Below are 27927 nucleotides of genomic sequence, written 5' to 3' on the forward strand. Positions count from 1 at the left end.
GCCAGAAGTTGAGGTGCAGCAACGCACCGACTGTATGATGAGTCAGCAGCTCCACCAATGGGAGGAAGATGACAGACATCGCATCCCACTTCGATGTTCGACGTCAGACACGAGACCTATCAAGGGCGGGCGACGTTTTTCAGTTCAACGTTGTTCCTTTCTTTCTCTGCGAATACTTTATTTTCTTCGGTGATACCCATGTTATTTTCCAAAGTACAACTTGCTTGATGGCCCAAACTCCATGAAGAACCTCGTCTTCAGTCCCGCATAAATCGAGAGGCATCTGCCGCTGGCAGTCGGCTGATTGATGGGAAACCCTGCCCAGCGCCAGAAGAGATAACATCACCATGTTATCGCGATCATTCGTTCTGGGCTACCTGTGTCTTTTATGGCCGACAGTCGTGTTTGCAATCAGCCATGCTCACCTTGCCGAACTTCGCAACGCAACTACCCAAGTCTTCCACCATGGCTGGGACAACTACATGCGCGTTGCGTTTCCAGAGGACGAGGTACGCAGACCCTTGGAATCTACGAGATATCGAAACCAGACTGACTTTGCATTTAGTTACGCCCGATCTCTTGCACCCCGTTGACGCGCGACCCGGCGAACCCCGGAAACTACGATTTGAACGATGTCCTCGGCAACTACTCCCTTACCCTCATCGACAGCCTTTCGACCCTGGCTATCCTCGCGGGGACACCTTCCGATGAACATACTGCTGTCTGGGCTCTGCAGGAGTTTCAGCAGAGCGTAGCAGCTTTCGTCGAATACTATGGCGACGGAAGACGCGGGCCGTCTGGGGAAGGGCGCCGGGCTCGAGGCTTTGATCTGGACAGCAAAGTTCAGGTCTTCGAGACAGTCATCAGAGGAGTCGGCGGCTTGCTGAGCGCGCATTTATTCGCCATCGGCGAATTACCCATACCTGGCTACAACCCAGGCCAGACCTTCAACGAAGACGAGGATTCGGATCCGTTGGAGCTGCAACCCATAGCATGGCCGAACAGCTTCAAGTACGATGGGCAGCTTCTCAGGCTAGCTCTGGACCTTGCAGAGCGACTCTTGCCTGCTTTCTATACGAACACAGGATTGCCGTATCCTAGAGTCAACCTGCGACACGGCATACCTTTCTACGTCAACTCTCCACTACACAAAGTTTCTCGCGATGATCCGGATTCACCTCGAGCGACGAACGAAAAGACAGACACGTGTAGCGCCGGCGCGGGGAGTCTCGTACTGGAATTCACTGTTCTTAGTAGGCTCACAGGCGACTCAAGATTCGAACAATTGGCAAAGCGGGCGTTTTGGGCAGTGTGGAAAGCTAAGAGCGACATTGGTCTTGTTGGTAACGCAATTGACCCCGAAAAGGGCGAATGGGTTAGCTTTGACTCGGGAATCGGCGCTGGTGTTGACAGCTTCTTTGAGTATGCACTGAAAAGCCATATTCTACTGTCTGGCCACGAGCTGCCAAATGTCACCGCCTCGGAGCCACCCACTGATCGGCAGTGGCTCGATCCCAATACACTACACGACACACCTTTGACGCCCGAGGAGAACTCAGCTGGGGCTTTCCTGGAGGCGTGGCACCATGCACACGCAGCCATTAAGCGCCATCTATACAATGACGCGCATCACCCATACTACATGACTGGTCACCGGACTCGCGGATACGCTTTTACGAGCTGGATTGACAGCTTGGCTGCCTTTTACCCTGGCTTGCTTGCGATGGCTGGCGAGATTGAGGAGGCCGAGGAGGCCAATCTTCTATATACGGCATTATGGACCCGTTACGGAGCATTGCCCGAGAGATGGTCCGTACGTGAGAGACAAGTTGACTCTGGCATTGGCTGGTGGCCTGGCCGGCCTGAATTCATCGAGTCCAACTATTACCTGTACCGCGCTACGAACGATCCCTGGTATGTGCACGTTGGGGAGATGGTTCTCAGTGACATCAAGAGACTGTGTTACACGAAATGCGGTTGGTCCGGCCTGCAGAATGTCGACACAGGGGAAAAGGCCGACCGTATGCAGAGCTTTTTTCTTGGCGAAACCACCAAGTATCTCTATCTGCTCTTCGACCCAGATCACCCTCTGAACAAGCTCGATGCCGCTTATGTTTTCACTACGGAGGCGCATCCCTTGATCATCCCTCGAAGAAGAACGAAGCCAACAAGGAAGCAGAAGCACCGCAAACAACATAGCAGCGTCGATGTCTACTATGACGAGAACTTCACCAATACCTGCCCTGTCCCAAAGCAAGTTCCTCTCACCGGTTCTGTTCTGGCTGCGCGGCCCGACGTCTTTCACGCTGCAAGTTTCGTCAACTTGCACACCATCTCCAACCCACGCAGTGGAGTCGAGTTGGTTCCCGCCGGCAAAGGCAGCAATGGCTCGATATCAAGATACAAGGCAAACCATACTTTCTTTCCTTGGACACTCCCACGCGCGCTCATCCCAGACAACGGCACCTGCGCTGCTTTGCCTTTCAAGCCTACGCTGGTCATCGAGTTCCCGGCAAACATACAACAGGGCAGCGTTGGGAGCGCCTTCAATAGCCTCTTTGCCAATACTGCCGCTTTCAAAACACCAGTGGGCGTCAGGATCTCTGCCCTGAGTGGATTGAAGGTCCACTTCGTCCAGGAGGAATCGTTTGCCTCAGCATATGATCATACCTGGAGGGTCACCCAGGTCAACCATATGCCGCTGGGGCGAGACGAGCCGGTACACATTGACGCGGACCTCCTGAAAGGCCTTTCCGATCCTCTCTTCAACCGTGTTCGTTATAATGGGTTCGTCGAGCTCATCATGATGCACGGAGAACCGGAAGAGCGAAACGCCAGTGCACCGGTACCCGCTGAGGGGCTGGAGGTTGAGATCAGTGACCTCGACGATCAGGTTCAGCTCACTGAGGAGGCGCAATCTGAGCTCGTAGAAGATCAGGCTGCCGGTAAGAGTATGAACACTGCCTACAGGTCCATGCTCAAGTCCATGATTCGCGCTGTCACGTCCGTCTTTGATCCCACCAACACCCCGGCGCCGCTCCCTGCTGGTGCCAAGGCAAACTTCCACGTCGAGAGCTACATGGGTGCTTTGGCAGTGGGGAAAGGCGCTGTTCCACTGCCCGATGTTCCTGACGCTTCTGTCCCCGGCGATGACGCTCCTCCGAACCTCTCTTGGCAGACGGTCTATCGAGCTGGCTTTGGGTGTGATGGTCGCTTGCCTGATGAAGCGCCTCGCAATCATCAAGTTATTGTCTTGCGCCGTGGAGGCTGCTCGTTCAGTGAAAAGATTGCCAATATCCCCTCCTACACACCTTCGCCGCGATCTCTACAGCTCGTTATCATCGTTGACGAGGAGGAGCTCGAGACCAACTATGTCTTCAGCGCCCCCGACTTGTGGGAATACGAGATGATTAAACCTCATCTTGACGTCGAGCAGGTTACACCTTCGGGACTAAGACGGCCGCATCCCATCGCCATGGTGATGATTCGCGGCGGTGGGCCCGAGGCTTACGAAAAGTTTGGCAATGCCCTCGGTGTGGGAGTTCGGAGGAAATACTTCATCGAGACTCAAGGGCGGAGGGTGGATAACATCATTGTCCTGTAAATGGGGCAGAGATGCTGTGGAAGTAAAAGAGGAGAGGTTCATGGTCTTTTTGTTGGAGCATAGCGATACATTGTATATACTGGCCTGGTGGTGCATGATAGATATACCATATGTGGAGGAGTTTCTGTTTTGCTTCATGCTTCGATGTTGAATTGCAATTTCAGAATCTGGCCGATTTAAGCCACACCGATTCTGTGTCTGGTGACGAAGAATAACAAGCATAATCATTTGATCCCCTCTGAGAAACATCTGCCTAGCCAGCTTCGTTCAGGTTTCTTCCACCGTTTTGTTCTTGTGCTTTTGATTTTCGTTCTTCGACTTGACCGTCTTTTGTAAATTTATGATGATGAGACAGATAAGAAAGATTTTGAACCTTCGTTTCGATGAGCGTTGACTCTCCGATGAACATCCGTGACTTTACGATGAGGGTTGCAAATTAACCCATGAAGACCATTGGCAACGATCATCATGGCCACTGTAGATTTATAAGGTTGCTGCCATATGAAAGTCAACCCAAGGTTCCTTCCTCATTGCGAGTCGTTTCCGCCGTTAAACGGCAGACATATTATTTTATGGGTCCGGACGCTTCAATGGCGCCAAGGAAGGTAGGACCCCTAAATCGAACATCAAGGTAATTACCTTCCCCAACTAAACCTTTCGGCACGGTGGCGAGGTTTTAGCCGGGAGCTGTCACGCAGCGTTTAATTCAACTTGCCTCAAACTCAAAATCGAACTACCAGTCCAAAGCCCACGAGGTGCGATGTTTGACGTCTTTCTTTGGAAGGACAACTTGTTTACCCCGGTTCAATCCTTGCCTAGTACTCCTAGGTACATCAAGGGATAGAGAGTACTGCTCTGCAAGTGACCATACCAAAAAAGCGTATTCACGACACCGACAAATAATTTATGCACTCTTTCATCTGGAATCTCATTCATTACAGGACGCCATCGTAGGTTCAAGGTCGGAGCAATCCACTCTCCTCTTGCTCGATAACAAAAGATTCGACGGGAAGCAAGATTCGACATTTCAAATCTCACCATCTGGGGCCTTGTCTTTCAGAAGAGGGCTGGCTCGGCCTCACCTTCCGGGCGAGCTCGAACTGCCATACAGACTCAAATCGGAAACCTTTTGCCTGAAGTTTTAATGCTCGAAAGTTTGGCTTCATATCTCAGCTATGGAGTCTCCATTCTTTGACGCGGAGCCTCAACCCAAGGCCGCGAGCTTCAGGGGACGACTTCAGATGCAGGATTTCATGTTCACCCCAACGAGCGAACCACCCAGCACCACCCAAGCCAGGACTACCACTGCCAACGACTCTCCTGCACCTACTGGCCCGTCATCCCGGCTGTCCCTCCGTCGTAGTCCACGGAAGCAGACTCCACTCGGCCCCGTCCCATCCCCGAACCGAGTCACCAAGCAGATGGCTGGCAGCCGCATCAAATCCAAGACGCTCGAGTTCGCCTCAGCATCCATATCTCCCAAACTCGAACCTGAAGAAGACTCACAACAGATATTCACCATCCCCAAAGAACCAGACCCAAAGCCAACCCCAAAACCAAAACGCAAACGCAAGGCCGCCGGGGGCTACGCCCCGCCCTCAACCTACGCCCACCTCCCCCACCTAACCGACATCCTCGCGCCCAACCTCCTCATCCTCTTCGTCGGCCTCAACCCGGGCCTCCGCACCGCGGCCCTCGGCCACGTCTACGCCCACCCCTCCAACCTCTTCTGGAAACTCCTCTTCTCCTCGGGCATCACCCCGCGCCTCTGCGCGCCCGCAGAGGACCGCGACCTGCCGGCGCTGTACGGGCTGGGCAACACCAACATTGTCGCCCGCCCGAGCCGCAACGGCGCCGAGCTCTCCAAGGCGGAGATGGACGAGGGCGTCGGGGCCCTCGAGGACAAGGTCAGGGGGTGTAGGCCCGAGGTGGTTTGTATTGTGGGTAAGTCGATTTGGGAGAGTATCTGGCGGGTGAGGCATGGGAGGGGGATCAAGAAGGAGGAGTTTCGGTATGGGTGGCAGGATGAGAGCGAGAATATGGGCGTCGTTGTGAAGGGAGAGCAGGAGGAGGGGATGGGAGATGGCATCGAGGCGTTCGAGGCGTGGGCTGGCGCCAAGGTGTTTGTTGCTACCAGCACGAGTGGTCTTGCTGCCACGCTCCGCCCGGCTGAGAAGGAGAGGATTTGGAGGGAGCTGGGTGCTTGGTGTGAGCGTAGGCGGGCTGAAAGGGAAGCGGACGCGGAAGCTTGAGGGCACTGCTGATGAGTAGTATCAAATATTTGAGGCGGAAGGGAGACATCGCATAATATTTAGGCGTTGGCATTTTCCAACAATGACATCGGTTCACCTTCTGGTGGCAAGCTAGTAGCATCTGGTACGAAATCACTCAGCATGTGATCGTTCAAATAGTAAAGAATACTAGATTTAATTCGTTCGTTTATCTAAGATAATGACTATTCATGATCCCCAGCGATGGGCCCGTTCCCATAATCATATAAAGTCCTGGGCTCTGCCAACTTGTAGGGTATCATACTCAAACTCCAAGAAACTCAAAAAACATTCATACCGCCAACCCTTATGCGTGGGATACCATCCATCATTAATGTACAAAGGCATATTCATACATACACCATCGGTGTCCATTATGCCGCGAAGACGGTAGCGACAATGACCGCAACAACGGGCCAAAAACCGAGCGTCTCCACAGCATTGCGGAAGGCAGCGGAGCCAACCTCGCCGGAACCGCCAGCAGCGGAGCCAACCTCGTCGGAACCGCCAGCAGCGGTGGTGCCGTTGGGCAGGGAGCCGTTGATGAGAATGGTCTCGTTGCCGTTGTACTCGCCAATGTTGACGACAGACTTGTTCAGCGCATTGTAGCTGCCGTTGCCGAGGAGCGAGTTCATGTACTCGGTGCTATTGTTCTCGTCGCAGCCGCAGGGCTGGTACTCTTGGCAACCGCACAGCACCGGCTTTGTCTGGTTCTGGCGGGCCGTCTCGTTATAGTACCGGTACGGATGGCTGTAGGGATACATGTGCGCGCCAAGCCAGAGACCGGGCCAGAAGGCCAGGGCACCGCCGACCAGCAGGAACGGCACCATGTTGCCCCTCCTTGCGCCGGCTGAATAGGGAACCGTCGCGCCGCCGCCATAGTATCTGCCGCCGCCGTATGCTGGGACCGGTCCGCTTCCCGTCCTTGTGGATCCGCCAGAGCTATCGCGAGCACCGCCTCTCGAGGTGCTTGACTTAGTATTAGTCTGCTGCTTCTGCTTCTGCTTCTGCTTCTGCCCGGGGACGGCAATCTCCACGGGGACCGTCCAGATGAAGAAAAAAAAGGAGACGAGGGTCTGTACCTGGAACCGCCACTGCTGCCGCCACCGCTTTTTGAACCACCTGATGAACCGCCTTTTGATGAGCTTGATCCTGAAGAACCAGAGCCGGAGCTGGAGCCGCCGGAGCGACTGCCACCTCCCGACCGGGACCCACCTGAAGAAGAGCCTCCGCCGCGACCGCCGCCGCCGCCACCTCCGCCCTTGCGCTTCCACAGCTTCTCGTCCTGCTGGGTGTTGTCGCGCTCGGATTTGGGGGCGAGGAATGCGACGTCGGAGCCGTGGAGACCGGGTTCCACGGCGGCGGCCCACGCGGGCGCGAGCAGCGTCAGCGCGACGACTGCAAGATCTAATCTCATTTTCGCTTTCGGTGGGATGTGTTTACTAGGCTCGGCTTATTCGGTAGGAAGGTATGTAAATGTATGCCACGTTGATCGAAATGCGACGCTGTAAATGCCAATTTCCAATACGGGATAGGGCCGTGCAAGTCTCGTGTGCGACTCGAAAGCGAATAGGCCAAAGTTTGAGATACGTATGGGCAAGTTGTAAGATGTAGAAAAGCTTGCAGCAATAGGCGGAAGTGGGAGCGTGAGGAATTTTGTCTCTTTCCCGTTTCAAGAGATGGGCAGGGCGTGTCAGAGTGCCAAGAGATTCGAAGTGTGACGGTCTATCCACACTGGCAGGGATGCTCGGACTGGTCCAATATGCCGTCAGACGATGGTTATGGTGATGTGTAATAGACTGAATGGCCCGGTTGCCACCACACTAGGTATGACGGATGGCCGGAAGAATTGGTACGCCCTGAATGAGTGTGGTTGCTTCCCACACTTCCCTTGTGCGCCTTCCGCTCTTGATTGCTTGGCTGTGTTCGGTAGGATTTGGGTAAAACGGAGTTCGCTTTACCGGCGTTGTTGGGGTAAGTTGGTAAGGTACTTTAGGATCAGCGCCTAAGGGATTTCTTAGGTGTGTGTGCGGCGGTTGGAATGCGCGATGAAGTCAGGCCGTTGAAAGAAGGATTGGGGTCGGTGCTTGGGTGCGTCCTCTTTTTAGGAAAGTGTCTTTCTTAGGATGTAGGGGTGTCGCAGTCTATGATGCAAGCAGGGTACTTGCTTGCCGCTCGGTGAAGTTGGTAAAGTAAGGAGGCTCTTTTGTGTTTGGTGAGATGGTTTTCTCCAAGGCCTTGAATGGAACGATGACGATGGGGAAGCGGAAGCCTTGGATATCTTATAATTCGAGACAGGCTCTCTCCCTTTTTTTCCAATTCACACCACGATGGGCAGGCAGTCAGCATTTGGTAGAGCCAAAAGGTGGCGGCACAGCCGAAGAGGATCCTTCCCAACATATGGATCCGTTCCCATCGAGGATCATACCGTAGGCTGTTTTCCCTTTTGGAAATCCATGGCTGGCGTTGCCTAAGCCCTGGCATAAGCTTCGGTGACGGCGTTTCTAATGCGCCACGAAGGCACCGATCGTTTGTTCGTGGCGGTATGCCCATCCCACAGACATAAAACAACCATTACCGCACTCCGTTTGCATTCGTCAAGGTCGTTTCCAACAGGGTACAGAGTGAGCCCTCCCTCCATAGCAGAGTGGAAAGAAGCTTCGCCACGGCCCACGGTAGACGATCGCCTGTCTAGTCTGTAAACCATCCCATCAGCCGTTTGGTATCTCCATCACCGCCTCTCTACGGAATCGAATAAAAATCGAATACCTAATCAACAGGGAGTTTTAGTGTCGATAACCTGAGCATCTAAGCAGAGTCGGGCGGTGCCAAGAGGATTAATTCGGGGACTGTGGCAACCGACGGTGTGAGCTTGGAAGGTACCTTGGCACACAGCCACTCGCCCGCCAGGACGCAAGTTTCTGCCTAATGAGAGCCCCGGGGTGACAATGTCCCCCCCCCATCTCGCTTATTCAAGCTTATTTGGTGGCTAATGCCCAGTGGTTGTCAGTTGAGCAATGACTCCAATCTGAGGCTGTGCACATCACATTTCGCCCAGTTAGCGGAGCGGACAGCTCGCACTTCCATTGCTCGCCTCTCACTCTGGTCAGCCAGCAACCATTCAAACAGTACGGAGTACGGATACCTTGTGCCAGCTAACGGAACGGGATCCCATCACAGGCAATCGTACCCTCTCACTGTACGGAGTATGATCTGACATTTGCTCACCGGCCCTGTTGTATCAAAGGTCATACCGGTAGAGCAGTCCATCAATCAAGCCTATCAGCAACGAACGTCGGTACCCCAGACGACTGGAAGTTTTGGCTCCATATTCTTCAACATCGATTTCTTTCGTCCCTGGATGCCTCGCGAGTTGCCTTGCGCCACTTTTTTCGGACCTTTTCGACCTCGTGCTTATTGTTACCTCCACCATCGGGCGCACACCTCAACCCCCTAGCATCAATACAAGCTCATTTGATTCAACTTATCACACCGATGTGCGGGGTCTCGTCTCCTCGGATTGAATCTGTCTGACCACAAAGTCTTCTATCCTTATTACCCTTATACCCGCGTCCTACCTACACCTTCGGTCTCGGTCAGATTTAGATCCAAAGGTCCCAAAGGAGAAGAGAAAAGACCTTGAATATGAGCGGCCCCGACAAGAGTCTACTGGACCGCCTGAGCGCGTTGAAGGGCGGCAGTCCCGGAGTGTCAATGGACAGGTCATCAAAGTAAATAAGAAGAAAAGGCCACCGGCATCTTCGGGATAACCAACATGCTAAGGTTTTTTCTTTTACAAGTGCCCTGAATGTCTCTCTCACGGGCATCGAGCCAGCAAAGCCGCCCTCGAGGGAAGATGCACTGGCCGCTCGGTTGAGGTCCCTGAGAAACACACCCGAGCGTGAGGAACCGCTGCCCCAGCAGACCGCAAAGGTCACCACACCAGCGAGCTCTCGTCTCGGTCAGCAGTCGCAGTCTCCGGCGTCCCCATCGCGGGGATGGTGCCACACGGGAGGACCAGGAGCAGGAGCAGCAGCAGCACCGCCCCAGTCCCAGCCGCAGCAGCATCAGTCCTCGAGATCGCCCGCGCCGTCGTCCACCACCGCTCCGGCTCCGGCGGCTCCGACGGTAGAAGCGGGGGATGATGACGTCGATCCCCTCCTGCAGACGGATGACCAGACCCTCGAGGATCTGCTCAGCGATGAGGACTTTGGTGGTTCGCCGCAGCAGTGGCAATCTCATTCCTCCAACGATGAGTCCGCCAAGGTGAACGCGCTACTAGAAGAGCTTTCGAAGACTTCGGTGGATCCGTCTAGGGGCAATGCGCGAGATGGCTCTGCTGACGGCCGAGACGATGATGATGATTCGGATGGCGGAAAAATGGGCCGCGAGGTGGATGACTTGCTCTCACAGGCTGTAGAGGAGGCGAGATACAACTCTCGGCAAGAGCCTGTTCCACCAACGTCGGGCAACGAGTACGGAGGCCAAGATGCCTCACGGGAAGATCATCAAGGTGGAGGTGATGGCGGCACGGATCTCTCACTCCCCTCAGTACCCTCAACCATCGGTGCCCCAAAGGCAGGCAACGAAGCCCAGGGCGGCGGCCTCCCCGACCTTGGACTCCCCTCCGTGCCCTCTAGCGCGCCCAAACATGATGCCGCATCCGATTTTGACAACGACATTGCGGCCCGCATGGCCGCGCTCAGCGGTCTCGGAGGATCCTCCGCCGGCGCTGGCGGCATGGGTCTCCCCTCCGTCCCGACGTTCCAGCCCGCAGACCGCTCCGTGAAGCAGAAGCGCCTGACGTCCAAGACGGGCTACACCGACGAGGACGCCGCGACGTGGTGTACGGTCTGCCTGGAGGACGGCACGTTGCAGTGCCTTGCCTGCGAGGATGTCTACTGCACCAGGTGCTGGCATGAGATGCACGTCGGCCCAGCAGCGGCCTTTGACGACCGGACGCACAAGGCCGTCCGGTTCGTCAAGCCAGGGAAGGATAGCGAAAGACGGGTTATGCTGGGAGCGTCATGAGGAGGAGCATGTAAACGATTTCTGAGCATTCTGTGTCGCTAAAAGAAAGAAAGAAAAAAAGACTACCGACCCGGTCCCATTCCCTTCCCGCCATCGTGTGTGTGCCTTGACCCGTGTTCCAGTACAAAATTGCACGCTTCCCATACCTGTCGATGATATGCAATGTGCTTGTTTTACAACCCTTTCCCGTATATGCTCGGCACAACAGTCCTGATATCAAGGTAATCTCAACCATTCAACTAGGCCTCCTCAGAGGACCCGGCACCATTGTTTCCCTCCTGCGTACCGTAGCTGGTCTTCTTGGTGCGGCCCGTGATGTCTTGCCACGTCGCTCCGAACCTACGACCGGTGCTTGCCAGCAGACCCTCCTCCTCGTCCTCCTCGGCGTCCTCATCGACCTCGGACACATTGAGCTTGGGAGCCCGGAAGAGTCCAGTTGTGAAAACAACGAGGAAAATACCGAGGAAGACAAACTGGGCCCAGAAGTCTACCAGGCCGAAGAAGGGCCACGTGATTGCGATGCGGTTGAGGAACTCAGCCATGATGGAAGGCGTGCAGACCTTGAGGGCCTCGGGATCCAGCGCTTCGGAGCACTGCACCAGATAATCGGGCCTGTCCTTGCAGTTGGGGGTCTCGCCAGCGTGGTGAGGAGCTGTGCAGTATGTCTGAGTGCCGTACATGGAGTACTGGGGAGCAACCATGTTTGCAATGGTGTAGTTGATGGCGAGGATGATGAGGGCCAGCATGACGGTCGCAATGAGGAGAGCCTGCGGCGCGGTACGTCCCTTGCGGATCTGGAAGATGCGAACCCACAAGAATCGGATGCCGATGGTTGCAATACCCGTGATTGAACTGCTGAAGAAAAAGAGGACCAAGAGGGCCATCAAAACGTAGTCAATGGGGAAGGCCTTGGCCGACTGGATAAAGACCCAGTTGATGGGTTGGAAGATGTTGATGTGACCCAGAATGTAGCCGCACTTGCCCTTGCAGAAGGAGTTCTTCGCCTTGTCGATGCCCGTGATCAACATGGAAACCCAGATCAAGACGGAAAGCAAGAGCAGTAAGATACCGCCGAGAAGTTTGATGGGCCGGAAGACGGCGCAGACCTTGAGCCAAAATCTATAGATAGTGCTGCGGCCTTCGCCGGAGGCTTCGGCTGCTAGTCTTTCGCGACGCGTCAAAGTGCGCTCTTCGCGCACCAGTGCCTCGAGTTCACGCCTGTCCTTGGACGACATACCCTCAGGGCGACCGGCATTGCGCATCTCCAGCTGGCGCTGGCGCTCCCGGTTCTGCTCCAAGGCCGTTGCGGTGCTTTCGGTGAGTTGAGGCGCAGAAATCGAGGGCGCAGACTTGATGAAGGACATGGGAAGCAGGGCCAGTCCGGCGGCTGTGTAGATGACATACAGCAGAACCCCGAGAGTGACGAGGAGTCCAAGAGCAAAGGCAAGCGCCTTTTGGCCGTTGTTCTGAACCAGAATGCGCTTGAAGTAGTCCAGGTCCCAGTGAGCACCGTTGTGATCGCCGGCGGCAGGTACGAAGAAGCCGACCAGGAAGAGGATCAAGACCAGAACGACGAAGACGAGTGTGTACTTCAGCGCGCTAATGAGGCGGCTGCTGAACGACCGGCCTTCCTCGACTTCGATCTCATCGTACTCCTCATGCCAGAAGTAGGCGAACGGGATGATCAAGAGACACAGCAAAGCATCGAAGCTATAGAGGGAATAGTAGACGATGCGCAGTGTCTGAAGGATATCGTGGACTCGCGCCTCGGTAGCCCAGTCCTTCTTCACGCCAAGCGATGCGTGTGTTGTGGAGGAAATGAGGGCAATGTCGACAGGCAAGAGAAGGACGGTTGCCAGGAGGGCCGTCAGACTGACAATAGCGACGATGCTGACAATGGCGGATCGCTCCCGGGGCGTCTGCCAGGTGAAGGTGGTAATGATGGCAGCCAGGAGGCAGAAGACGACTGCGGCGGCGTAAGCCACCCAGATCAGACTGGTCTGGAGTAGGCCTGCGTTGGCCATGATGAATCGTGGGCTGGCCGTACGGTTGCAGTATTCGATGGCGATTCTTTGGCCGTAAAGTAGACCTTTGTTGATGTTTTCCGAGAAATCAATAGAGCTGGCGCAGAGCTGTGGGCATCGTCATTGTTTCACTGCTTAATTCCTCGGTGCTTGGGGAGCTCTAGCTTAGCATGCCTCAGTAGAGGTTGCGCCGGGTGACGTAACACAGACAGCAGAGTTAACTGCCTGAGCTGCTAGCTCCTGCCGTGTGGCGACAGGTTTTAGCGAGGCCCCAGCTCCCAGTCAATCTCTAGCTTGCCTGCCTCAGTGTGCTTGCTGCACCTGAGCGTCACAGAGCTGATAGGGGGCACAGGGGGCTGCTGAGTGCTGCAAGTGCTGCAAGTGCTGAGGTCTAGATCGCTGTAGGCCTGCTGCAGCACCTGCACCTGCAACATTGGATGCCCCGGAGATTCGGCTCTTTCTTTGATCCGCTTGCCTAAATCTCACCAATCAGAATGCGTGACACGCTTCTCATGGGCTTTTGCGCGACCAGAGCTCTTGGAAGGAGCTATTGTTCGATTGATTTGCGACAGGCAACCTCCCACCTTGCGCTTCCGCAAACCTACGATCCTATACATCACCCTCATACACTAATGACAGCAAGGGCTCCGGGGGCAATTGCCTGAGACTGTCAAGATGCAGTGCTACACAGAGCTCACGCCACCCACTGGTGTGCAGTACAGTCTCAGCTTCCCCTTCCTCTCGGCGCAAAGCAACAATCTGGTCGTCGCCAAGGGCTCTTTACTGCAGATCTTCTCGACAAAGACCATTTCTTCCGAAGTCGACACATCGCAGACCCGAGAGCAACAGACTTCTAGGGCCGACGAGCCTTACGACCGCCGATTGAACGACGATGACGGCCTCGAGTCTTCCTTCCTGGGCGGCGACGGCATGCTGGTTCGCGCCGATCGATCAACCAACACCAAGCTCGTTCTTGTCGCCGAGTTCCCAGTATTTGGCGTTGTGACAGGACTGGCAAGAATTAAACTGCAACACTCCAAGTCAGGAGGTGAAGCTCTCCTGATTGCTACAAGAGTTGCTAGGCTGAGCTTGGTCCAGTGGGATCCCGAGAAACATGCACTCGAGGATATCTCCATCCACTACTACGAGAAAGAAGAGCTGGAGGGCTCGCCATTCGACGGTCCATTGAACAACTATCGCACATATCTTGCTGCCGATCCTGGTTCGCGATGCGCCGCCCTTAGGTTTGGCCCCAGGTACATCGCCTTTCTACCCTTCAAGCAAGCCGATGAGGACATAGATATGGATGACTGGGATGAAGATGTGGATGGACCTCGGCCGGCAAAAGAGCCGTCAGCTGCAGCGGCCACAAATGGAACTAGCAACATAGCAGATGTACCATACTCAACATCATACGTCCTCCCTCTTCCGCAGCTTGATCCCAGTCTCCTTCATCCTGTGCACCTCGCCTTCTTGCATGAGTACAGAGAGCCCACCTTTGGCATCATATCCTCGACACAACGCCGCTCCTACACCTTACCTCGCAAAGACCACTTCTCTTACAAGGTTTTCACTCTAGACTTGCAACAGAGAGCCTCGACCGCGATTCTTTCCGTCAACAACCTACCCCAGGACCTCTTCAAAGTCATTGCCCTGCCAGGTCCCGTCGGGGGCGCCCTACTCGTCGGCACGAACGAGTTGATCCATATAGATCAGTCTGGAAAGCCGAATGGCGTGGCCGTTAATGCCTTCACCAAAGAAACCACAAACTTCCCTCTTGCAGATCAGTCTGATCTGGATATGCGGCTCGAGCATTGCTACATCGAATTGATGTCTGCCGAGAACGGGGAGTTGCTGATGGTCCTGAGCGACGGGCGATTGGCCATCATCACTTTCAAGATTGACGGACGCACAGTTTCAGGGGTCAGTGTCAAGCTTGTTCCGGCCGAAGTTGGCGGCAGCATTGTCCAGTGCAGTGTCTCCTCCATCTCGAAACTCAGCAAGAATGTCTTCTTCCTAGGAACTACGGGAAGTGACTCGCTTGTACTTGGCTGGACACGAAAGCAGGCGCAGAATGCACGCAGAAAAACACGATTGGTCGACGAGTCATTCGAGTACGACCTGGAAGACGAAGATATGGATGATGACGACGACGACGATCTGTACGGTGAAACGACAACAACAATGATTCAACCCGGTGCGACTGCCAATGGGGTTTCCAAAGGGGGAGACTTGAGTTTCCGCATTCACGATTCCTTGCTGAGCATAGCGCCCATCAAGGACATGGTGTCGGGCAAGCAAGCGTTCATACCAGATAGCGAGGAAGAGAAGAACTCGATCGGTGTCGTATCCGACCTGCAACTCGCCTGTGCGGTGGGTAAGGGCAACGCCGGCGCTGTTGCCATCATGAACCAGAATGTTCAGCCAAAGGTCATTGGCAAATTCGAGTTCCCAGAGGCCAGAGGGTTCTGGACCATGTGCGTCCAGAAACCCATCCCAAAGTCCTTGCAGGGCGACAAGGGGGCCAATGCCGCAGTTGGTAGCGAGTTTGACGCCTCATCTATATACGACAAGTTTATGATTGTTTCCAAGGTCGATCTTGATGGATACGAGACGTCAGACGTTTATGCTCTTACTGGCGCTGGTTTTGAGGCGTTGTCAGGGACAGAATTTGACCCCGCGGCAGGCTTCACGGTGGAGGCAGGTACTATGGGGAAGCATTTGAGGATCATTCAGGTTCTCAAATCGGAAGTACGGTGCTATGATGGAGGTAAGTCGTGTTGTCCTTTGCCTCGAGGCGTTCGTCATCGTTGCTAATGGTTTTACAGATCTCGGGCTAAGCCAAATCCTTCCGATGCTCGACGAGGATACAGGTGCCGAACCACGGGTGATCAGCGCCAGCATCGTTGACCCTTACCTTCTCCTCATTAGAGACGACTCGAGCATTATGGTAGCTCAGATCGATAGCAACTGCGAGTTGGAAGAGATGGAAAGAGAAGACGACACTATTCTCTCAACAAAGTGGCTCGCGGGATGCCTGTACAAAGACACGAACGGTCTCTTTGGCCAGAAGCCAAAAGGCGAGGCCGCGACAGAAGATCACAGCATTTTCATGTTCTTGCTAAGTGCAGCAGGGGCTCTCTACGTGGGTATCGAGTAATATCTGACTGGCAGACATTTTTGCTTACATATCCACAGATATACGCCCTCCCAGACCTTTCCAAGCCAGTCTACGTTGCTGCTGGCTTGACCTATGTCCCCCCTTTCCTGTCTGCAGACTATGCCGTCAGACGAGGCACCGTCCAAGAGACGCTGACTGAGATCTTGGTGGCCGACCTTGGAGACGCCACCGCGACTTCACCACACCTCGTCGTAAGTCTTTTAGAGTTGGATCCCTTTGATTGCTTCCACTGATCTTGTGTCCCAAAAGCTTCGTCACGCAAATGACGACCTCACTATATACGAACCGATTCGTCTTAAAACGCAGGACGAAACCGTAGGTCTCGCAAAGAGTCTTCATTTCCGCAAAATAAACAACCCTTCTCTTGCCAAGAGTCCTGTTGAAGTTGCCGACGATGACGCCAACGAGCAACCGCGTTTTGTTCCGCTCCGAGCCTGCAGTGACATAAACGGTTACAGCACCGTCTTCCTGCCTGGCGCTTCGCCATCCTTCATTATCAAGTCCGCCAAGAGTAGTCCAAAGGTTGTCGGCCTGCAGGGTATTGGTGTGCGCGGCATGAGCTCCTTCCATACAGAAGGCTGCGAGCGTGGCTTTATCTACGCTGACTCGGAGGGCCAAACACGCGTCACACAGCTCCCTGCAGACGCGAACTTTGCCGAACTGGGCGTTTCTGTGCGCAAGATTCCGGTGGGTGATGCTGTTGGCCTGATCGCCTACCATCCGCCAATGGAGACCTACGCCGTTGCGTGCAGTGTCTCTGAGGCCTTTGAGCTGCCCAAGGACGATGACTATCACAAGGAATGGGCTAAGGAGACCACGACCATATACCCTCGGACCGAACGCGGCATCATCAAGCTCATGAGCCCAACGACGTGGTCTGTCATCGACACGGTCGAGCTCGAGCAGCACGAGGTAGCAATGTGCATGAAGACCCTTCACTTGGAAGTCTCTGAGGAAACCAAGGAGCGCCGCATGCTCATCACCATCGGTACCGCCATCAACCGCGGCGAGGACTTGCCCATCCGCGGCCGTATCCTCGTCTACGACGTCGTCCCCGTCGTGCCGCAACCCGGCCGCCCAGAGACAAACAAGAAGCTGAAGCTCGTTGCCAAAGAGGAGATCCCCCGCGGCGCCGTCACCGCTATCTGCGAGGTCGGCTCCCAGGGTCTCATGCTCGTCGCTCAGGGCCAGAAGTGCATGGTGCGCGGTCTCAAGGAGGACGGCACGCTTCTGCCCGTCGCCTTCATGGACATGAACTGCCACGTGACGGCGGTGCGCGAGGTCCGCGGCACGGGCTACTGTCTCATGACGGACGCTTTCAAGGGCGTCTGGTTCGTCGGGTACGCCGAGGAGCCGTACAAGATGATGCTCTTTGGCAAGAGCGCGGGCAAGTTCGAGGTCTCGACGGCTGACTTTGTCGTTGCCGGCGACGAGCTGCACATTGTCGTCTGCGACAAGGACGGCGTGATCCACGTGATGCAATTCGATCCAGAGCGTAAGTCTAACTCTTGAGCACTATCCAATCGTCCATAGTCCCAGAAACTAACATCCTACAGATCCCAAATCCCTCCAGGGTCATCTCCTCCTGAACCGCGCCTCCTTCTCAGCGGCCCCAAACCACCCGACAGCAACCCTCTCCCTCCCCCGAACGACCGCTTCCCCGTCGTCGGCCAACGCCTCCAAGAACCCGCCCACGACCCTCCTCCTCGCCTCCCCGACCGGCGCCCTCGCCTCTCTCAACCCTCTTGGTGAACAAGCCTACCGCCGCCTGACATCCCTTGCCAACAGCATCGCCGCCGCCGTGCCCCAGGCCGCGGCGACGAACCCTAAAGCCCACCGCCTACAGCCCCTCGACGCGCGCACGCCTGGCGTAGACACCAGCGCGGGCCGCAGCATCGTCGACGGCGCGCTCCTCGCCCGCTGGAACGAGCTCGGTGCCGGGCGCCGTTTCGAAGTCGCCGGCAAGGGCGGCTACGGCGACATCCTCGAGGTCAGGAGCGAGCTGGAAGGTGTCTTGGGATGGAGCGGTATGGCCTACTTCTAAAAAGTAGATTTATTTTCCTAGCCTTTCTTTTAGATAGATCTAAAAAATGAGGCGAGAATTTGGAATTTTGGCAAATGTTTGAGAAATGGGGATTAAGAAACGAAAAGCAAGATGGGAGGAGCTGCTGATGGGTTTTTTGATCCTCTGGCAGCTTTTCCTTATTAGGGATGAGAAAACATCCGAGATAGAGCAAAGCGTAGCGCTCGTGTAGTATAATTCATTTCAAGGCGTCATTTTTGAAGAACTCGTGAGATGTTATTATCAAACCGCGGCCATCAAGAAGTGGAACAGTCACTCGCATGCTTGGTATAAAGGGTGTAGAAAGGTATCATACTAATGGGTATACTATTGACTAAAACTAAGAAAATTGCCGCCCTTCTTGATGATGCGGTATATCGTTTGCAGGCCTCTTGTTCTTTGGCAGAATGTTGATGCCAACTCGTCTCCATCATCAATGTCTTTACTCGTTGACAATCAAATGCATGCTGCGCACTCTGTCCTCGTTCTAACAATTTTCCCGCCACAAGGCATTTTCTTTTAGGCACGAAACCTCTTCATCGTACACATGCCGAAATACTCGACACTTATTGAAATGCTGGTGCCAGTTTAAAGTCGACGTTTGTTGAAACATTAAGTCTTAACGCCGTCGGAATACGTGGGAAACAATCGAATATTGGTCGCAAAATTCATCTACGCCGCAGCGTGATTCTTGCGACGAATGCTACCGAAACGACGCTTCAGGCTGTCGCCGAAATTGTGACGATGAACGTCGGCGCTGTTGGATTGTCCCTTGGGCAGTTCGGAGGGGCCGGGTCTTCCGTCTGCAGCATTGCTGACACTGCGCTGACGTACCATTGCCCCGTTGTCCTTACGTGACTGGGCGTTGACGCCGGAGCGCATCTCGTATTCTGCGGGGCTATTGCCGAGAGACGCCTTGCGCATACGCTTCTTCTCCTTAAGATCTCTCTCGTAGGTGTAAGAAGGCTCTCCCTTTCCCTTCAGATCATCAGGGTGGTATTGCTGTTTTGGATTAGTCTCAAGTTGCATGTTTTCAGAAGTGATATCAACTTACAATTCCATCCCATCTCTTGTACGCACCACCTTGGCTATTAGGCTCACGCATGAGATCGGCTCCTTCCTCATAGTTCATAACGTTGCCGCTCATGTCAGTGCCTCCGGCGGGAATGAGGCCGGTACCTTGCAACGGCACATGCTTTTCCAGGGAGTCTTGAATGTATTCGCGAGGCGTAGCCTTCAGGGCTTCCATGTTAGACTCTTTGACAGCCTCAACAGGCGCGTATCTCTTGTTGCGGTTGCGAGACGCTAAGGTGGCATCATAGGGGCCGCCATGATGGTAGACGCCGCCGATACTATCGAGCGAGTCAATGGTGTCCGTTACGGGACCATATTTGCGCGTCCTCAGATGAGGCGCGCGGTCTGCGGCGCGCTGCTCGCGCTTGATCATGTCTAGAGGTCGGTGAGACATATCGCCTGGAAACCTCTGGTTGATGGAACTGGAGCGTCTGAGACCGCTGGAGCCTTGGTGTGAGTTCACGCTTTTGCTGCGCTGAACCGAAGAACTGGGTTGGACTGCGTTCTCCTCGACAATGGAGCGAGTACGTGCGCTAATGCTTCGAGTGACACTCGTGCTTGGCGGGAAACGATTGCTTGGCGAAGACGGGCTTCGGAATCCGTTGCTTCGAACACTGGTACTACGGCCTAGGGGATGGTTTGGCGAAGAGGGCGATGCTGGAGATGCAGGTCCTCCAGACAAGGACAATGAAGCGCGCTTATAAGTCGGCGAGAACGGATTGGATGAGTGAAAGCTGGACCGAGTTGGGCTGGCGGATGCAGGCGGAGTAGGATATGATGAAGTGCGGCTGTGAGCTCTGTGACTAGTCTGACTCTTGTCGCTGTTCTGAACTGGTTCTTTGCCTTTCTTCTTCTGCGAGAAAGTTCGAAGCAATGGATCGGGGTTTATGAATGAGCTTCCGGGGCCTGTTTCTTGGCTTGGTTCGGGGGCAGTGAGAGGGTCGAGCAAATATGCTTTAGCCTAGAAGAGTTGAGTTAATTGATGGATGTGAAATGGTAGAGCAAATGTGAGTCAATGTCAAGTAACGTGAGGAGATAGCAAGTATAAGAGCAATGAGAGGCCGCGCATGCTTATGTGGAGGGACCCGTATTATTTACGTCGTCAAGGGCTTAGCTGCAGTACGAATGATGTGAGGCAGAGTTCGGAGCTGTTCTTGGAAACCCGGCAGGTTGGATGGGCAGTGACGCAAGAAGGGACTCCAAAGCGGCGTGGTCTGGGTGGCTTGAGCCGTGCATTGCAGGGGACCCGTCCGTACCTTAGCGACCAGCACATCTAAGTTGGCAGGGGTAGCTTGGACGGAGAGGGTGGCTTTGAAGAACAAGTTCGGGCGCAAGCAGCTGGGGCCGTCGCGTGCCCTGACAGGATAGAAAGGATGGGCGAGACGGGACGATCGGCTTCGACCAAGGCTGACGACACTTGAACAAGGTGACTGTGTGACTGGTTGGGCCGAGACTTGTTTGGGTGCCCGGGAGTGACGGAATATGGAACATTGGGAGACGGGCTAGAAGGGCAATGATAAGGCCGCAGATGCGACGGTGACGGGATCGGAAATGTGGAGAAAGGCGAGAACAGAAAAAGAACCGTGGGCGATGACGATGTTGGCAGTAGCGCGCAATCGGGAAATGAGCGAAGAGATAATATTAACAACAGCAACAGCTGGCACTTGTAATAGTGCGCGGTGCGCCGGGACAGATAGAGTTGAATTGAAGTTTGGCCAGGCCATTGACTTACCCACTGCTTGTCGGACCCGTCCATGGCTACTGACGTCGATGCGACGATACCGGTGAATGCGTGTGTATCCTTCCGGTGAGGTGATCGGGTTACCGGTGCACAGCCGAAGCTGCGAAGATGGGTCAAGGTAGGGATAGATATGAGCAAGTGGTCTAGCGGGAGCCTCGAACCAGGTTGGCAGCTCGTTTACTGGAGATTGCGATGTTTATTTCGAACGATCCGAAAGCGAGTCCGTCCTTGGCCAAGACAGCGAAGTGATCTCGGTGTAGGCAATGTATGCGGTACACCGACGGTGAGTTGGCAGATAGCAGAGGGACAGTTGAAGTGTCGTGTCAAGAAAAGGATGCGAGATGCGAAGCGAAGCAATGCAATGCAGACAACAGACGAGAGTTGAGAAAACGTGGAAGCCCGAGGGCACCAAAAAGTAGGCGCGAGTGCCCTTTTGATAGTTTCCAGTCTCGCCCGTTGTTCCGTTTGGTGGGAAAGAAGTAAGGTGCTTGCCAGGCGAGGGGCAATAGAGTTATGAGCATGAGGGTGGGCGAAAAGCCGATGACAGGCACAGACAGTCCAGGCCCATTCCTACCTTGGACTTGTAGACCCCGTCCTTGTAAGGCAGGTCGGCTGCATGTGAGTGAGACTAGGTACGAGAGGTAAGGTACTTTACACAGCAAGGTAGGCGTGAGCGTGAGTAAGAAGAGTGTGTTCAGTGTGCGAATGCAGCAAGCGCAGAGAATTCTGCGCCTATTGCTTGGACTTCCAGGAAGATGCCAGCATAGGAAATGACCATCATGGGACCTGCGCTGACTGGGGCAGCCGAGCTTTCCATTGGTGACATGTACCTTACTGCATAAGGTAGCAACCTCGTTTGTGGTGTTTTTTGTGATTTGTGGCTGCAGTGACAAGAACCTGGACTTGGGGAACTTTCATGTCTGGTTGGAAGGAGGGGGATGAAGGGGAAAGAAAGGGACGGGACCGAGACCGCATGACTGGATGGTGTGGGCAGGCACGCAAGAAGGCGGGGGACTCGCTACTGTCCGAGGGTGCCTTCCATTTGCAGCGTTGGGCAATTTTCTCAAAGGAAGTCACTCTCTAGGATAATATTACCAGATGATTGAAGGTTTTCCCTCGTATGATACCTGCCGCCGTACCTTGCATTATCTTTCCTTCCTTCCTGAACTGGCTGAAGAAAGAATGTCAGCGCCCATTGCCATTTCCTCCTCGACACCTCATGTTCGGTGATCAAAACTTCGCAGTCTCCCTTGTTCCGGCATCACGAGATCGGCCCCGAACCACTACTGCCCCCCGAGCCTCTCCGACGTCTCTCACGTGCGGTTCCATATTCTCCTCTTCCCCTCAGCGGCTCCGCTCATACTGTCACGATCCCTGCAGGGTCTTATAACGGCATCCTCGACGGAGCGCGAATATGTAGGGCAGGACACGAGAAGAAACGAAACATTTGCCCGCTAAATTAACTTAGCTCAGCCACAGGCACCCGATAACGGGACACGCGGACCCTTGAACAACGTCTACTGCACACTGGCACAGTAGTCGGACATCGCATTCATTGGTTACTGAGCCCTACGTCATGCCATTGGCAAAGTCAAAAAATCCTCTAGTCAGGGGATCGGCAACCTCAACATCCCACTTCACCTTTCCACCTAGCCTCTAGCCTCTGGCCTCCAGGTATCCCGCAATAGTTGCAGGGCTGATATTGTAGCCGCGAAATTACAAGAACAAGTCATACGTGTTAGTGCTGCGCAAAAATAGAGTCGGAATGCGCGGACACTTGGGACGTAAACGGCACCGACACCGGCAACTAATATGAACAAAGAAACGGAGATACAACGGAGCCTCCGTGGCCGAAGCGTCCACGTATGCTCCATCCACCTCCGCCTCTTCCACTCTGTCAGTACTCAGCACGCAAGGGACTCGCGGCATATTACCAGACCGTATAACGGGGGGCATACGGGAAGGGTCCGGTCCACGTCCCATCGCCCCTCTGGTCAGAGCAATCCTTGCCCACGACACCTTGCGGGAACACGTCGCCCAACCGGGAACAGCCTTCACCGCCAGCAACTAAGAGCAATGAGCTTAAAATTATGGTCGTCGGCATTTCCTTACTGGCAAAGAGAAAAAAAATAAAAATCGAGAAATGGGGCTCTCATTTGCACAATGTTATGCCGAACCCATAACAGAGGAAGACTAATGATCAAAGTATTGTCTGACACTATGCCAGAGAAATCGCCCGAACCCGTGAACATATTGCAAAGCAAAAAAAAGCCTTCCTGCAGCCTGGGTGCCCATCAAATGGTGGAAAGGCGTTGTGGTGTCGTGCCTGGGCGCACCTCGATCGAGATCTTGCAACAAAGCTTCGACCGCATGCCGCTTCTCATAACAGGCAAACCGCTATCCGACGTGCGGCCGGTGCCCGCTTCATCGTCCTCCACCTACCAATGCCTCCATCTTGTATTAAGGTACCACCTTTACTGACCACCACTGAACGTTTTCAAGCGACGAACTGTTGGACGGTGGACCAAGAGTACCGAACACCCGCTCAACGCTTATTGGCTCGATAACCCTTTCACAGACGCAGAAACACCCATCACCCGGATCTACTCTCCGGCCTTCCTTTTGTCGGTCCCTGGCACCCGGCAATGGCTCTTGTGGACTACTCGTCATCTGACTCAGCTTCAGAGGCCGGGTCACCTCCGGCCAAGCGGCGCAAAGAGGAGACCCACGGCTCCGTGCCAGCCGGCGCCGGCAGTCGGAAAGAAACTCGACATAACCCTGCCACCACGTCGACCACGAAGGAGACAAATGGTGGCGCATCGACGCTTCCACCCCTCCCGGCTGAGTTCCACGACCTGTACGCTTCTACGGTGCGGAATGCTACTGCCGATAACCCGGCCTTGCACCAGGGCCGAAAGAGGACCATTCCCCATATTGCCGGCAACTGGCCTTCTCACGTATACATTGAATGTGAGTCTCAAGCATACATTTCTCTCGCAGCTACACACCTCGCCTCAACTATACTGACCTCTCCATATAGGGCATCCAACCGCGGACCAGCACTCCCTCCTCACTGCCCTGCTAGACGAAATCGCGCCTCTGCTTGGCACGCAAGAGCTGCGCCCGCTTCTGACTTCGGACCTCAACGCTCCCCTGCCACTCCACATCTCGCTCTCGCGGCCTCTGTCCCTGACCACGACGCAAAAGGACGCCTTCCTCTCCTCCTGGACGTCTGCCTTGTCCTCGGCTACCGGCGAGTTCAGTCTATCGCCCCGAGGTCTCGGCTTCTTCAGATCGCCAGATTCGGATCGAGCCTTCCTCGTACTCCGCGTAGCATGCCCAACCGCCTCGTCGCAGAGTGACGCCAGCTCCGGCGGCAATGCCACTACTACCGGCAGCAACCCGCAGCTCCGGACGCTGCTCAACAAGTGCAACGGCGTCGCTGTTCGTTTCGACCATCCGCCCTTGTACCAAGCCCACGCGACTGAGCTGGTTGACGACGCGTTCCATGTGAGTATTGGATGGACGTTTGGGCTGCCTGAGGAAGATGCGTGTCTGCGGACCTACGGCTTGTTGAAGACGCCAGAGTTTCGTGGCATACGCAAATGGGAGATTGAGGTTTCGGGTGTCAAGGCCAAGATTGGCAACGTTGTCACTCACATCCCTTTGAGTAACCCGTCCAAGAAGAGGAGAAACAGCAGCACCGAGGGCGGCTTGTACGAGTGAAGTATTCGACATAAGCCGAGTATCTCACTGGGGGTAATGAGGCTAGTAATACTTGAGCACATGACATAGGAACACGCATAACCATGAACACTTTGTGATACCAAGAAACGCAAGTCAAATTTCAGGGTGCTGGCATCGATTGATATGTACAGACTGGTCACGATACTAGTCTAGAAGCACTCTAGCTCCTTAAAATAAAGAATCAATAAACGCCATTTACCCCCGCCCGGGCATGCAAAGTAACAATATGCCACGCTGAAATGTTCAACGACCAAGAATACGAACAATGAGGAACAACTCAATCTACAACGCGTCTACAGCTCATCTACGGCCGGGCGCTCAAAGTGCCAGGTTCTAGGCGTGACGGGCAGACCGATAAAGTACTGGTATAATCGCAGCAGCTCGAAAAGGAGAACATTGAAGCTGTTGACAGTTTGTTAGCCTTCTTTCCTCCCACAACTTTTTACTCTATGGTGAATGGTTTACCACTTACATAGTCTTGGGAGCCTCGATCCACCGGCGGACCACAAACTTGAGGGCCTTGTAAATGCGGCCAAACTCTTCGTCAAACATGTCCGCCAATGCGTCTTCCTCTATAGGCTCGTCCTCGCAGTACTCCTCCTCGGGATCGGCCTTCTTGGGCTCAGCGTCTGGTGAAGTCACCACATTGTGCGGCTTCTTGGCCCGGTCGGGGATCGGGCTTGGAGACTTGGCCGCCGCAGCAGCGGACGCGGCGGCGAGGGCCTCCTCGGAATCAACCATCGCGCGGAACTTGTTAATGGCCGCGAGAGAGCTGCTGATCCGGGCATACGTGTTGAACAGCGCGACCAGCTCGGTGCGCTTCAGGACGGGGATATCCTCGCTGGCGTTGTCGAACTCAAAGAGGACCTTGAGGGCGGTGCCGTAGCCGTTGGTCTGCAGCTTGCCCCAGAGGCGGCATTTGTCGCAGCCGACGCAGTCCATGACGCGGCTGACATTGCGGAAGCGGTTGCGGAAGTCCTCCTTCAGCGACGGACCCTCACCGTTCTTAAACATGAGGCCTTCGTCAAAGATTTGGGGCACGCTCGCCGCTCCTTCGGTGACCTCGAGGACCTTGGATCGCGTCGCGGCATCCTGATCGATGTCACCTGAACAGAAGGTGTAGTCGCGGCCCTGTAGGTAGGGACCGAGTTTGGCGACGGCGCGGGTGACGAGGGCGTAGTTGAAATAGAGGTTGCTGATTCGCTCGGGGTGAGTGTGAAGGCGGCCGCGGTAGCATGCCACGTTGGGCTGCCATTCACCGGTGGTCTGGTTGAGGAAATCCCAGCAGAGGTGGGTGCTAATGCTCGCGTGCATGCCGGAGATGACACGATAGAAGACGCGCTTCTCCAAGCACTCGTCACCGGCCTCAAGACCAGTCTGGGCTGCAAACGGAGCATTAGGCTGCGTCTCGCGCATCTGATCCAGGGCCTGCTGGCGCCCGACTGCCTCGAGAACCTGACGGAAATCCTGTGCCGCGGGGCCCTTGTGGGGGATCTGCGACTGTCCCAATGATGCCGAGTGCGGGAACGAGCTTTTCTGGAAGCAGTTCTCGCGGTAGATGGCGTCCCAGACTTGGGCAGCACCCATGCCAGCGTATCCGGTGAATCGTTCGGGATTGCGGATGAGGCTCACGTAGTCGCCCTTGGAGCTTGCGCTCTCGTCTTCAGGGACGCAGTAGTCTCGCTCGTCGCATTCGTCGTCGTATTCCACAACACAGCTCTCGCCGACCTCTTCGCCTAGCTTTCCTTGTAGCGGCCGCTCGGGGCGCTCATGCTGCACTTTCCGAGGAGGGTGTTTCGCCAGGGGGCCTTCCAGCTTTCCGAGCTCGCTTGCCCTCCAGACCTCGGGGATATCCTCCTCATTGTCGAGCGTCTCTACGGCGCAGGCGATGTTGCCGCACATGCCATTTTCGTCGTTCCAGAAAGGGCACTTCTTGTGGAACAGGTTCAGTCGGTAGTGTGAGAAGAAGTCGGTCGATCTCGTGAGGTCGTCGACTAGTGGCTTGACCTTGGTGTTCAGTTTATCGAGAGTAGAGTAGGAGGCGCATGCGTCGGAAACAATAGCCTTGGGGGAGATCTGGTACGAGTTAGAGAGGGAAATTCGGTACTCAGACACTGTGGCGGTGACGTAGGCCGTCGAGAAGAAGAGAAGGAGAAAATAAACGGCAGCATACCGCACAATCATCTTGGGCGCTTTCGCATTGGACTGGAGAGCCCCAGAGTGCAAATACAGAGAGGAAGAATAGTCTGCTGGCAGACTTCATGGTGATCGAAGGCAGCTCCCAGCGGCGTGGTATGGGTGGCTAATCGGAGGGTTTAATTTGCAGCTGCAAAGCAAGAACAGGCGATTGCCAGCTTGTAGGATTGCTTGCGCAACTCTAACGGAGATAGTTGGTGAAGTTGACAAGTTTCCAAAGGTTCGGCTGAAACGTTGCGAGTGTCCGGGCTCCTGCAACGCAGATCCGAGGCTTGGATACGCTGCGATGTAAATGCTGCAGCGTTCAAGCAGGGTCAACTTAGGTTCGGTGAGGTTCGTTTCGGAGAAACGGCCGGGGACGTTGGAGGTTAATTGAAAGGTAAAATGGGGGGCGATCCAGTTCCTTGTCTCAAGTCTCAGACGGGAGATGCAAGTGGCAGAAGTGGCGTCGTCTTGTCTCCTATCGATTGTCACGAAGCTGGGGCTTCGAGCTTTTTTCTTCTCCTTTTGGCTCGTTGGGAGCAAGTAAATGAAGGAACGGAAAGGTGATGTAAGCAGGGCAATGAGGACAGAGTTAGTGTGTAAGGTGGGATGTTCTGGAAGAACGGGACTGTCGGGCCTTTTTAGACGCTTCCTGTCAAAGGAAGCTGGCAGGCTCCAGAGTCATGCGAATCTGTCCTCAACTGTAAACGAATATGGCAGGAACTTAGGAAGGCAAACGTGGAAGTAGCAATGGAACCCTCCAAGCTGATTAATATGCAGCTGAGGGGTCCCCTCCCAAGTATCCGTACCTCAAGGTAATTATCGTGTTACTTTATCTGGCGAGGATTGGCTGATCCTGAAATGCGACCACTGGGACCTGCTACTAATATCAAAGTATCCTGGTATGCCTAGGCCTCGCACTCCAGTTGCCCGTACCTTAATCTTCACTCCAAAGTTCCCAATGCCGGCATGCTGTCTTAACTATTACGGGGGCAGCAAACGCTAAATTGAGAAA

General features: G+C 54.7%; 9 protein-coding genes across 9 annotated transcripts; 5 read left to right on the forward strand and 4 right to left on the reverse strand.

Annotated features, from left to right (window-relative positions):
- Positions 1–67: 67 nt before the first annotated feature.
- Positions 68–3850, forward strand: BDP81DRAFT_428865 (family 47 glycosyl hydrolase). Its single transcript, XM_060590465.1, has 2 exons — positions 68–509; positions 566–3850. The coding sequence occupies exons 1-2, from the start codon at positions 348–350 to the stop codon at positions 3602–3604; spliced, it is 3201 nt and encodes a 1066-aa protein (XP_060444615.1). The 5' UTR covers positions 68–347; the 3' UTR covers positions 3605–3850.
- A 929-nt stretch (positions 3851–4779) lies between these two features.
- BDP81DRAFT_295780 (uracil-DNA glycosylase-like protein) lies at positions 4780–5835 on the forward strand (the record flags this gene model as incomplete). The annotated part of the gene is made up of 1 exon (XM_060583098.1): positions 4780–5835. A coding segment is annotated over one exon (1056 nt), but the record flags the coding sequence as incomplete, so codon positions are not given.
- Positions 5836–6248: 413 nt separating this feature from the next.
- On the reverse strand, positions 6249–7291 carry BDP81DRAFT_449977 (uncharacterized protein; the record flags this gene model as incomplete). The annotated part of the gene is made up of 2 exons (XM_060592466.1): positions 6249–6843; positions 6957–7291. 2 exons carry the CDS (start codon positions 7289–7291, stop codon positions 6249–6251), a joined length of 930 nt encoding a protein of 309 aa, XP_060444617.1.
- A 2228-nt stretch (positions 7292–9519) lies between these two features.
- Positions 9520–10905, forward strand: BDP81DRAFT_449978 (uncharacterized protein; the record flags this gene model as incomplete). The annotated part of the gene is made up of 2 exons (XM_060592467.1): positions 9520–9605; positions 9675–10905. The coding sequence occupies 2 exons, from the start codon at positions 9520–9522 to the stop codon at positions 10903–10905; spliced, it is 1317 nt and encodes a 438-aa protein (XP_060444618.1).
- Positions 10906–11144: 239 nt separating this feature from the next.
- Positions 11145–12929, reverse strand: BDP81DRAFT_449979 (LMBR1 domain-containing 1; the record flags this gene model as incomplete). Its single annotated transcript, XM_060592468.1, has 1 exon — positions 11145–12929. One exon carries the CDS (start codon positions 12927–12929, stop codon positions 11145–11147), a length of 1785 nt encoding a protein of 594 aa, XP_060444619.1.
- Positions 12930–13604: 675 nt separating this feature from the next.
- On the forward strand, positions 13605–18154 carry BDP81DRAFT_320258 (CPSF A subunit region-domain-containing protein; the record flags this gene model as incomplete). Its single annotated transcript, XM_060584508.1, has 5 exons — positions 13605–15699; positions 15758–16074; positions 16128–16301; positions 16360–17605; positions 17667–18154. The coding sequence occupies 5 exons, from the start codon at positions 13605–13607 to the stop codon at positions 18152–18154; spliced, it is 4320 nt and encodes a 1439-aa protein (XP_060444620.1).
- Positions 18155–18844: 690 nt separating this feature from the next.
- Positions 18845–19640, reverse strand: BDP81DRAFT_394664 (uncharacterized protein; the record flags this gene model as incomplete). Its single annotated transcript, XM_060587990.1, has 2 exons — positions 18845–19174; positions 19227–19640. The coding sequence occupies 2 exons, from the start codon at positions 19638–19640 to the stop codon at positions 18845–18847; spliced, it is 744 nt and encodes a 247-aa protein (XP_060444621.1).
- A 3992-nt stretch (positions 19641–23632) lies between these two features.
- Positions 23633–24713, forward strand: BDP81DRAFT_394665 (uncharacterized protein; the record flags this gene model as incomplete). Its single annotated transcript, XM_060587991.1, has 2 exons — positions 23633–23957; positions 24028–24713. 2 exons carry the CDS (start codon positions 23633–23635, stop codon positions 24711–24713), a joined length of 1011 nt encoding a protein of 336 aa, XP_060444622.1.
- Positions 24714–25027: 314 nt separating this feature from the next.
- Positions 25028–26997, reverse strand: BDP81DRAFT_320789 (endoplasmic reticulum Oxidoreductin 1; the record flags this gene model as incomplete). The annotated part of the gene is made up of 3 exons (XM_060584553.1): positions 25028–25136; positions 25207–26810; positions 26908–26997. 3 exons carry the CDS (start codon positions 26995–26997, stop codon positions 25028–25030), a joined length of 1803 nt encoding a protein of 600 aa, XP_060444623.1.
- Between the last annotated feature and the right edge of the window lie 930 nt (positions 26998–27927).

This window comes from Colletotrichum phormii (assembly GCF_030913505.1).
Source record: "Colletotrichum phormii strain CBS 102054 chromosome Unknown BDP81scaffold_11, whole genome shotgun sequence".
NCBI lineage: Eukaryota > Fungi > Ascomycota > Sordariomycetes > Glomerellales > Glomerellaceae > Colletotrichum > Colletotrichum phormii.

Bases quoted from the DNA above. Each gene is read 5' to 3' on its own strand.
- BDP81DRAFT_428865 (XM_060590465.1), top strand. From the start codon at position 348: ATGTTATCGCGATCATTCGTTCTGGGCTACCTGTGTCTTTTATGGCCG. The intron at 510-565 runs GTACGCAGACCC...CTTTGCATTTAG, and splicing joins TTGCGTTTCCAGAGGACGAG to TTACGCCCGATCTCTTGCAC.